The sequence below is a fragment of the Mastacembelus armatus genome, chromosome 4 (genome assembly GCF_900324485.2).
Source record: "Mastacembelus armatus chromosome 4, fMasArm1.2, whole genome shotgun sequence".
NCBI classification, from domain to species: domain Eukaryota; kingdom Metazoa; phylum Chordata; class Actinopteri; order Synbranchiformes; family Mastacembelidae; genus Mastacembelus; species Mastacembelus armatus.
The window spans coordinates 11,278,722-11,290,688 of record NC_046636.1 but is presented as its reverse complement, the minus strand read 5'-3'; the positions used below and the strand labels follow the sequence as shown (position 1 = coordinate 11,290,688).

The 11,967-nt window shown below is 38.9% G+C and overlaps 1 protein-coding gene across 3 annotated transcripts in view; it reads left to right on the top strand.

Moving 5' to 3' along the window:
• The first annotated feature begins 10,750 nt into the window (after window positions 1-10,750).
• negr1 (neuronal growth regulator 1) overlaps window positions 10,751-11,967 on the top strand; it is a 135,580-nt gene continuing 134,363 nt past the window's right edge. For all 3 annotated transcript variants that reach the window (XR_003296605.1, XM_026323567.1, XM_026323566.1), the window contains exon 1: window positions 10,751-11,098. Coding sequence is in view for 2 of the 3 variants with exons in the window: in XM_026323567.1 (XP_026179352.1) it covers window positions 10,929-11,098 (170 nt within the window). In the remaining variant the exon portion in view is untranslated. The remainder of the gene's footprint in view (window positions 11,099-11,967) is intronic.

Here is an 11,967-nt window from a genome sequence, read left to right as displayed (position 1 = left end):
CCAGTGAGCGCAGTGATGTGGTGGTTAGCACTGTCACCCCACACCATAAAGGTTCTGGGCTAAAAGCGGTCCTTCTGTGTGGAGCTTGCATGTTCTCGCTGAATCTGTGTGGGTTTTCTTCCTCCCACAATCCAAACACATGCCCAAAGGTGTGAATGTGAACATTTGTCTGTCTTTATGTGTCAGCCCTGCGACAGACTGGTAACCAGTGTCAACTAGGACTAGCTCCAGCCCTCTCTCCCAAACTCCCCTTTAATCCCTAAAAGCGTAAGTGGTTTGGATAGAAATTTACAACTGTAATCATTACAATCCACCCATGTTGTGAGAGAAAGTACAGTCTGACAGATGCAGCAGCACTAACTCACTAACAATTGTTGCCCTCTCTCTGACAGTGTTGGTGCCATGTTACACCCACTGAGCTTCGGGGCCACATGACAGGTCAACGTTGAAGCATCTCTGACTCAGTGAATAAAAATATCTTGAATCTCTGAACTTGAATATTGCAAGTATCAGGTGGGAGAAGCTTCAGTATATCTGATGAAGAAAAAAAACCTATTAAAATTTGTTTCACCAGGAGTGATGATTTCAGTCATTTACCAACCTCATTAAATCTCACCGTCTACTCTCATGGAGCTTGACGTTCATTTTATGAACCTGCCAAGCATTGTTTCCAGCAAATACAATATGTTCGCACAGGATCTCTCAGTCATATTCTTCATGGATTAGGCCTCATCTACTATCAGTGATCGTGGATTAGCAATCTAATCTTTTGTTCAATCGCAAAGACAGATTAGTTAACTACGCTTGAGCAGTCTTTTCCAAGTGCAATGACATGATTTCACTCCACGGTCAAATGTCCATGTTTTCACACAGGCTGCCTAACAAATCCATGTACACCACAGTGTTATTTCTCCTTGAGTGGTGGGCCACGTAGAGTAGGGACCTCCCTCGGGAGATAGAGAGCATTTCATTTCACACTGACACGTTCACCTCTATCCCCACCATCCCGCTGAGGGTTGCTGGGGTTGTCAACCGTAGGGAAATGAAAAAGAACTCGAGCCTTTGCCAGAGTCAAAACAACGTGAAAACTACATTTGTGACCACAGAGTAAAGCTGGTAACAACATCGCTTGTTGGGAAAGTTATTCAAGTTGTTGTATCATTTGCTCAGTTTTTCTGGAAAATATGTGTGCAGAATTATGACACCCTTGAGTATGGGGGGGGGGTATAAAAAGATAGTTTTTTTATATAAGAGGAGAAAACTCTAATGGCTTATTTTGTTTACCTCTGTATTTCGATGCAAGGGGTGAACAATATACTGTAGCTTTGTTTGTCTTTGGTCAAGTCAGGGTCAGTCTTCCAATAAAGCACACATGGGGGCTGGTAGCAGTCAAATAAATTGGATTTTATATGCTTGCTGTGAATATAGGGCTCATCCAATCTCAAGACTGCTCTGCACTTTTTAGAGCATTTATAATACCCTCAGGCTTTTCATCTCTGGCAAATCTTTGGCATATCACTTCTCATTATTTCTTGCTGAATATTCCAATCTAGCCAATTCGAAGTGAAATACGACACATCCGTTGTTCTCCTGAGGTTGAATTTGCAAGGAACACTGGGCAAGGAAAAAAATGTCAAAGCATTAGGTTTGTTTCCTGAGCTATTTATTCACATCATTGTTTCTTTCCTTATTATCCTCAGCATTCACTCAGCTGTTAATGAGCAGAGAGCTGATAGCCCTTTGTAATTCTGGGTACACAAGGTAATAGCTTTTTTTATTCAATTACAGACTTTTTACAGTCACAGATATTTTTGCTTGTTTATTCACATCTGTTAGTACAAGTTAGTACAGTATAATCTACTGAAATATCATTTGCTTCCCGTGGATGATGATTTCATTAATAAATGTCCACTGAATTCTTGCGAGGAAAAGTCTCTTTTCTGTTGTTGAAATGTGTGAAAAAGCAGGAGATGAACCCACAAAATAAACAATTTTGCACCATGTGTAGTGTGTTTTTCAGTTGAACACACAGAAGAGTTCTTCTGCTTATTCTGATATGATTACCAATTGTTCAGCCAAACACAACCTCATCCAATAATCAGATGGACTTGTTTTTGAAGAACACAGATGAACCTCATTGTTTTTCATATTGATAAAATACAAAATACCTCTAATGATGTACACAAAGCTACTAATGAGCATCCAGTCAGATGTCCTTTTTGGTATGCATAAAGCAATGCACATAGTTAGAGCAGAGGCTCTGGAGGTGTGGTAGGTAATCTATTTCTCTGAGCCAGAAGGTCAGACAGATTAAACCCTGCTATGAAGATCCCAGTTTTCCATGACAGCTGTCTGCAGGGGAGCTGCACAGCTTTAAAACCGAACTCTCAATGAGATGTAAAATTAACTTCCCATCCTCTGGTGTGAAGGTCATGCTTTTGTACCAAAAAGAACAGCCGGTTGATGCTCTCTCACTGTATCCAATACATTTTTCAAGGTCCAAATTCAAAGGGGTGAGACTGAAGCCAGAAGGTTGAGTGAATTATAAAACCAGTCAATGGCACATCACTTCACGAAGTGTACATTCACATTTATCAAGGATTTGATCTATCTCGAACTAAATTCACACTTGTTGTCATTCTAATATAAAATAAGGTCTCTTTAAAAAAAATGAATTTCAGAACCATACATGGTATATTTCCAGCTTCACCCTGAGCTCTATTATGCAAGTTATCTTTTGCTGTCTGGTTGTGAATGAGGAAAATCACCCTTTAGTGATAATATGTTCTCTCCCTCATTTCACTCACTGCACATACTGTATTTAAACTTAGCTCCTCTTATCATTGCCATTACTCACTGGAATAATCACAGATACAGTAAAAGTGACTTCCACTGACATTATTATGAGTATTAATCTTATTTTTGTTCTGATGGTTTTCAAAGAGGTCCTTTTCATTATATTAACATTATCGCTGTGATAATAATACCCAAGAACTCAATACAACCACTCTGACCTTTGATGTTTGGTGATTCCACCTTAAACTAGACACATCCTTAGAAGGGCTCAGTATTAAGTGATTAGCTTGAATGACCTTGGTTGTTGTTTAAAATACCTTAAAAGGTCACATCTATCAAGGCATTAATTCCAAACTAATTCATTTTCCTGGTGACATTTAAGGTATTATACTGCACACACTACTATTTAAAACACTTCAACTTTAGACATATGTAATGTAAAAAGTTTTAGTAGTTTTACTTTAAATTTTTGCATTTAAATATTATGACATGCAAAAGAATGGCTACATTAGGCATGGGAGTATTGACATCACCATAATGATTTGCAAATAGGTTTCTTTAAAGTTATTTGATTGTCCTTAGATTAATTTTGTGAGAAACCTCCAGAAGAAATTTTAAACAAAAATTGCTTAAAGGTGCCTGAAGGGCAAAAGCAAACACACATGTACAGTAAATTCTGCACATTAATTGTTCCACAAAGTTTAAGTGTAAGACAACAATTTAAGCCACAGTGAGAATAAAAACAGATCACAGTTCACAGGTGCTATCCTCCACTGACTGAAGTCTCATATGCTTCGCCAACTGCACAAAGGTGTTTGAGATAAGTCAGAAAAAATAAAGCAGAGCTACTCAGGAAGCAGTAAAGACAGGTACAAAGTTTTTCCATAAAAGAATCATCTGCTGCTAGGGTTGCTACTGTATGTGCAATATGAACACTGCCTCCGGGCTCAACATGCTTCAGTCAAAGAAATCTCAGCTGGAGCAGACAGCAACAATAAAGGTGATTGTGATGTTATGCTGCTGTTATACTCACAGACAAGGTCAGGAAAGTATTAGAAATAGAGAGGATAATGAAAAATGAAGATTAAAAGCTAGTGAGTGACAATCAAATCAGCTCTAGAGTACATCCCCTAGTCACAGATCACCCTTGTGTCTATACCTTTCTCAGCTGCAACCTAAAATAATAATGTGTACAAAACGTATGTTACAAGGATATAGTCTGAATGAATAAAAAGGGGGTTGGGCTTGCATTTGTTGGTCACATGAAATCTTGGTAGGTAGTGTTAGGATTTAAATTTGCACTCATCATGCGGACACATCAAATGACATCCATCAGCAATAAATCTCCAGTAAACTGCTACATATACACATATATATATAAATATAAATTTTGATTACACAATGCGCCTTGCTTCCAGCCTGGATGTTTCATTTGGTAATCTAAAAGGGCCCTCTTTCCTGTAATAATGACTACAATGGTGACACAAAAGGCACCAAACAAGGGTGGGTTGAGTATGCTGGCAGTATAATAACAGTAAAAAATGTCACCTAAGTTATTATAGCTATAAATCAGTTGCAAATACATGCACTGTCTGAAAAGTGCTCTCCAAAGTTCATCAGCATCCATTTAGAGACATTCAACTGCAACCAATATAACTTGAAAAACTGAAGAGTACTTTATAGGTGATTGCTCAGCTGAAACCTCCTCTTGTATGAGTACCTTTTTCATTCAGGCATTCTGCTAAAAGCAGCTTGATAGATGACTAAAATATTTGTTTCCAAAAGGAAATGAATCAGGTCAGGTTTTCTACATTGCAGCCCTTTAAGGGTTGCTTGAAGTCATTTATGATTTGAATCGACCTTGAATCTGTAAGAGAGGATTTGTGACAACACAAACAGGTCTCTGGCAGAGCTTACAGTAGCCTCTGAGGGACAGGCATACAATATAAATCATATCTTCTTGATAGGGGTGAAGTGGCTAATTGGAGCAGAAACTAAGATCAATGTCAAATAGGGAAGAGATATAATGCAAACAATATTGCCATAACCACTGAAGTTGTGGTTATAACTTCTGAAAAGCCACAGGCAAGTCAGATCCATTTCTGAAAAGTTCACATTGCTTTAAAATCAGATTATTAAGCATACGACAACACTGACTTTATCATGACATGAATCTTTCTTCGAAGAATGAGTGGTTCAAAGTGTTGAGTCTTGGAGAAGACACTGAACATTTAGCCAGTGTAACAAAAAGTTTTTGGTAGATGCAGAGGGGTACTTTGCTATGCTAGCTCACACAATCAAAGAAAACAAACAGGAGCTGCTGCTTTGCCTGTGGCTGGTGTTTGAGCGGAGCATAAAAAAAGAAAACCTAGGGAGCAGAAAGGCAGCGTTTCTTTCCCACACAGTGCGGTTTGTAGATGACTTACACTGCTATGCAAACATAGAACTTTGTTTATTACAATAAATAAACACATTTTGACTGAAGAAAACAGAAATATACATTTATATGGGAATAAAGGTGACAAAATTTGATTGAAAAATCAAATTTTTTATGTCTATCAGACATTATGTCAGTTTATGCCCTATTTTAATTTGCACTAATTCATTTTTCTGACAGTAATCCATCCATTAATCCATCCATCCATTTTCTATACTCGCTTATCCCTTAACCAGGGTCACGTGGATCTGCTGGAGCCTATCCCAGCTCTCTGTCAGGTCACTAAGTCCATCGCAGGGCCACATTTAGACACACAGAGACAAACAAGCACACACACTCAAATTCACTCCTATGGGCAATTTAGAATCACCAATCAACCTAACATGCATGTTTTTGGACTGTGGGAGTAAACCCACGCAAGCACAGGGGGAACATGCAAACTGCACACAGAAAGGCCGTGGCCATGACCTTCTGGCAACATTAGGTATAAAGTGAGGCAACAGTGCTAACCACTCAGCCACCATGCTGCCCCCTGACAGTAATAATAGTTCAAATAGTCATATATAATGTTAAGCACTTGTTGTGGGACACCCTCACAGGATCACAATCACAATATTTTGGATCATTGTTTCATTTTTTGAGACCCAAATCTACTCTCATCAACCTTGTCTCCAGCAGCAGAAACAACTATTTTCAGAAAAAAAAAGCTCAGATAAACCCATAGCATAAATGAGCAGATGGACAAAGTTAGAGACTACAGTAGCTGCATGGTGAACATAAGGGAGCACTTAGCAGTAAAAATGTCTGACATTTTTTTCAGGGGTTGGTGGAGACAGAAAACGCCATATTGGAGCAACATATCGGACATTCACCAGGTGGTCAAATCCAACACTTCAAATCAGTTCTACTGTAATTTTGCTCCATGTTTGCTGTATGTGTAAACAGTCTAAGTGTTTGCTAACAAGTTTGCCATAACAGCTTTGTAGGGTGATAGTAGATCAGTTTGTGTTTCACTACCCCTCCAAGTTGCCAAACATTTATTGCAGCTTTAAACAAAGCTTCTCACTAACCCAACAGTAGGCAAAGACTTTAGATTCAGCCTACTGTCTAACTCAATGGCTTTGGTGTAAATCTCTAGAGCAGCCAATCATCATGATTGACCCTGATTCTTAAAGTTTCTTGACAAATACATCTTGAATTAAATAAATGAACGCGTCCTTTAGCTAAGCTGAACATAGAGGGACATAGTTGGCCACTTTTTTTCCATTGTCTAGTTCATCACAATTGGGCTTCAGTATTTGTCTGCCTTACAGTTGTATAGTACAACATAATTCTTGTTTACTGACTAATCATATTAAAGGTACAAATTGTTATATAATTCTCTCAGAAATAAAACATCCTGATGGCTTATAATCAGTAAATTATCAGCTTAGTGTTACGAAGGTTTCATCTGTTTCATCCACTAGTGGTTCCCAGAGTCTCATTATTATGTAGCCTAAAGCATGTTTGATACACCACGGACCACTCTGCATCTTGCCAACTGGGCACTCAACTGCTCCAGACAGTTGCTGCACATTTAAGTGATGCGAGTTAACAAGAAACTACATTATTGTATGTACTACAAAGATGTCAGCAACATCTCAACTCTATACCTACTCTCCACGTATTTTTTGACAAGATGAACCTTTCCCCTACTCCCTCTTTTAATTTTACTTGGCTGACTGTGCAGCACATCCTGGAGAAAAGCCTTTGTAAACTCTAAAGGATCAGTTTCTTGCTATATTTAATGACTCAAGAGAGCATTTTGAACTGTCCACCCTATATGAAATGTAGTAGGTGCTGTCTGAAAGTACAAATCAGTTATGACTCATAAGTGCTGTAGGTTTTATTTCACAGAGGCAGTGCAGCAAAAGCAAAAAAAGGAAAGGCTGAAAATAAATCACTGCTTGAGGGCTACATATATCAAACTCCAAAGTTCATTCAAAATGTGTTTTGTCCACTATATCTATGTTATAAATGTGCATTTGGACTTTGACAGTAAGGTCCAGTTTGAGAAATGTAATACATTATTCTCTACTCAGACAAGTGGCAGTTGTTGAACTATACCATAATGGAATTTCTTATGTGAAGAACTCAGGGAAAAAAGAAAGGCATGAAGGTTTCCTTGTTTCGTATTTCCTGGAAAAAGAGGTCAGCCTTTTTTAAAATCTGAATGTGATAGCTGTGATGGTGCAGGTTTTGAATTTGCAGGTGGACACGTCAGCTTTTTACTGCATTTCTCTGCCTTTACAGGATTGCTAACAGGCAAAAGAGCATACAAAAACTTAAAACTATCAAACACAGCATTATACACTACACTCTCAATAGCTTATCAGACCATGTGTTACATTTTAACATATTTGGCTCTCCTTTATTGAAATGTCTGTAAAAATACAATTCATTTTTGTTTTATGTATGACTATGTCAAGTGGTGTTAATCATTCTTTTAAATGAATGGGGCTCCACTGGAGTCTGGTTTGCCTTCATTTTCAGTGGTATGAAAGAAGAAGAGACTCTCTGCACTTCAACCATGGCACCAGCAGTGGTTGCTGATAATAAGTTGTGGAAGAGTTTCAATGCCCTCCGTTTCACTTCTATGAGGGAATATTGATGTTAATCATTTTTTACCTTATGTTAGGTTGAAGTCTGGAAATGCCGAAGTTGTCCATCTAAAATCCTGATGTGTTAAACCGGAAGATGTCAAAAAATGTGAATGAATAATTCATAGGGGTAGTGAATTTGGGTAGTGGCAGAGACAGTAAATTAACGCATTACTTTCTCTCCTTTGAAAAGCACACAGGTCAGTGATGCCAATTTAGCAGGTAAAAATGAATGCGACAATTTAAATTTTAAAACTGACTGTTGAAGGGTAGATCCATATTAAGATCTGTGTGTATTTCACTGATTAAAATAAAGGAAAGTAAAGTAAATTTGGGATTAAATCATAGATCCTTTGAATGTGAGATCAATGATCTCTACAATTTTCCTCATGGATCTTTCTTATGTCCTGTAAACCCGGGCTTCAGGCATGCATTTAATAGAATTGCTCAGCATTTGTGTTTCGATGTTTGTTGTGATCGATAGGCACACTTCCCTGCAGGATGCCATCCATTATCATAATAGCCAACCAAATCACTATTACAAAAAAATGACATGCATTTAACTACTTCAGGAAACAATGGCTTTCAATATGCTGCATTACTCATGTTAAATTAGGCCCATAAAATGAGCTTGGTATGGTGTGCAAAGCCAAATATACCTCAGAAAAGACTGTGGCAACATGTATAAGACAAAAACAAAGTAATAAAGGATGTTTGCTGAGGGTTTTTGGTTCAGACTTATCATTCACTCAGAACAGTCAAAATAAGGCAGCATATGCTTCAGTGGGTTTTGCCTCATCGTTAGCATACAATTAAGACAATAACTGCAGTTTTAATGCTGCAGATAGTCTCCATTACCACTAAAACAGACACACAAACAAGTCCATTCTTCAAGGCTTTTATGCTTTACTTTTAGAGATGCCGATAACATTATGAAGTAAAATATATTTATGGTCAATTTTTTATGCGTAAGTCCATTCATTCACTATTACAGGAAATTGCATGCATTGATTTCCGTCTGTGTTTAAAAAGATGATTGGTTATGAAAACTCACAAGAAATGTCGGAGGTATCTATTACTCAGAACAGCTGAGACACTGTGATAGTCCAGTACCTGATCTCTTTCATCTTGTTCATAATTCCTGAGATTATTATGAGTTGAATATTAGAGGCTGCCACTCTTCTCCACCTCTCCACAGTGCACTAACACTAAATGGAATCAGTGTAATTATAACTTTAATGCTTTCATGCATGGGGAGGTACATTTTTTTAGGTAATTTGATGGGCTCAAAGAAAAGAAAAGAAAAAGTCAACAGTGTGGTATGAGAAGGACGGAAAATATCTTACTGTTTAAGCCCAAAACACCTGTCACAAAACCAGCATTTGTGTTGATGGTATTATCACAGCTATTAACAGTAGAGGGAGCTTCAGTTATGCAAATTAGAATTGTGTTTGTGACAAGATGAACTTTTCACTGCCCTTTTTGTTTTTAATGCCGCTTGTCATGGAACATTGGGTGTTGACTCATTTCCAACACGGTGAAATGTCCCATGTAACCTCTTGAAACCAGTTTTCTAGCTCTCTGTCATAGCAAGACTCAGAAAAATGTGTCCCAGCTCCTACTCTCTCATGCTGCTGCGAAGCATAGTTTACCTCCTCAGATAAATATTAACAAAAGATGGAAAGGCAACTCCCACCATAACCCAGACTGAATTTATGGAAGATTGATGCTCTTTTACTATTTTAAACCAAAGAAAAGGCAATAGTCTAAAGCTTGTTTCAGAGTGAAAACTGAAGACAATCTTTCAGGGGTTCACAGTCACTCACTCCATTTAATTCCAATGGAGCAGCTCAAGACAGTGCATCTTGATAACTTCACACACTGCAATCATGGCTCTGTGGTCTGTGAGATAAGATTTTAAGATATTATTAAACTATATTGATCTCCTTGGGGAAATTAATAAAAAAAGTATAAGATTTCTGAAAGGAAAAGTTTCATATAGGATACAGAAGAAAAGGATACTTTTAAAATCAAATTTAAACTTGAAACTAAAACCTGCAATACAACAAAAAAAAACACTGATGCAATAAGGGTGCATGGATGAAAAATCGCAATAGATTAATAGCTGTTGCTTGAAGATTTTACTTGAATACCGGTTACCAAATTACTACTACTAACCCCCCCCCCAAAAAAAAATCATAAATCTTTAATCATTTAAGCATGTGACTTATTAAAGAGCGTTGAAGTGCTAAACACTGTGATCATAACAAATCATGTGTCATCTGCAGTAATTTAGTGGCATCATGTCAGCGTCTCACCTCAGAAATGTATGTCATTTCTATGGTCACAGCCTTGCAATCTGTTAAGGCTATCAAAAGGCAGAGGGCTGTTGCTCTAAAACAAACTTTCTTTGTATATGTTTACAATCTCACATATGTTTGCTGCAGTTTGCTAATATCATTCTAACATTTCCCCGATGTTTCCTTATGTTTGCATGCATAGATGGCTTTTGAAATCATGCTCCTTTATACATTAGTTTTCTGAAATATAGCTTCTTTTCCTATGGGATGCACCTGCCTCACCATCACTGAGAACCATAAATGCTCAGTTTGTTCATTTCCTTATGGGGATTAAATAGGGGGTGGTTCTCCGGTTGATACCTTTAATTGCTCCTGGATTGTGTCAATACCTTCCGGTTTTACTGCTCCATCACGAGCCACTGGGAACGGGTTGCCCGGGAAACGGCCGCATGGCAACAGGATCAGAGCCTGGGGGTTGTCTGCTTCTAGGTCTGCTCCCATTTTACATCGCATTTCCTCACTAGATGGTGTGCAAGCCACTGGAGACTATACTTCCCCGCACAGTAGTGGGCTTTACATCCAGCGAAAACAAACCTGGGAAACTGTACAGCGGACCATTTCTTGCCGGGGCTGCGAGGAGAAAAGTGTTGGAAATAAAGCGTCGTCAGTGTCAAGGTTTTCTCTCTTTTTTTAAGCTAACCCCCTCGTTTTAGTAACTAGAAGACTTGGGAAAAGCGACAACAAAACACAGCTGTGATGGACATAATGATTGCGGTGCAGGATGCTTGTGTCTCCGGTCAGTGGCTTACTGCGATAATTCTCAGCCTGTGCTGCTTTCTGCCGTCCTGTTTGCCTGCTGGACAAACTGTGGACTATTCCTCGGTGGAAAGTGTGGTCAGCAGACAAGGCGACACGGCTCTGCTGAGGTAAAACCAGCAAACACAACTTCACTTTCTCCCCGCTCACACTCTCGTTCTCTGCGGGAGTTACCCGACACAAACACACTCTTTGACATGGGTTTAGAGATATGTGGTAACTACTTTTCGACAAGGGGTTGTCATTCAGAGCCTGCGGTACACGCACAATAGGTCGTTTTCCCTCCATGTCGTTGTTTTCGACTACCGGGGGGCAGTCGGTGCAGCGGCCGCAACGCAGGACGTTGCTCTTGCGAAAAGTGTAGTTAGCTCGGGCTGGTAATGCCAAAGTTTTCCAAGAGACTTTTCCCTTGGTTGCACACCAGCTAACGGAGGTGATGCGTTATTTTGGGGTCGTGATTGATTTTTATAGCTGATGGTAAATGAGACGTTACCCTACCACAGCCTTTCCTTTACGTAATTTGATTACATTACACTCGTTTATTCCCACAGCTGCAAACGCCATGAGCGCCAAAAGGAGAGCTTAACGCTCAAAACAAAGCCCTGCTTGTTATTTTGAGTGCTGTTCATCAGTTTTTGCTGAATGCACAATGTGATGTCGCAGTTTGAAAACGAGGATGAAGAGAGTATGTGTGGTCGCTGTTGATCAGAGATCGAGTTATGGCAATGACGCGCTATCCCCCCCCCCCCAATCCTCCATCCAGCACGTAGGATGCGATGCCAGCTGCACAGGTAGAGCTGCCCATTAAGGACTAAATTTAGTGGTATGGGCGTGGGTTTCTCCAGTGTAGAGTTTGTAACATTACATTCTTTATTTCAACAATCATCAAATCACAAATCATTAAAACAGTTTTTGAAGCATCTGTGATAGCACCAGTATTTGTTACAATTTGATGTATAAGTTCTGATACTCTTGCAGT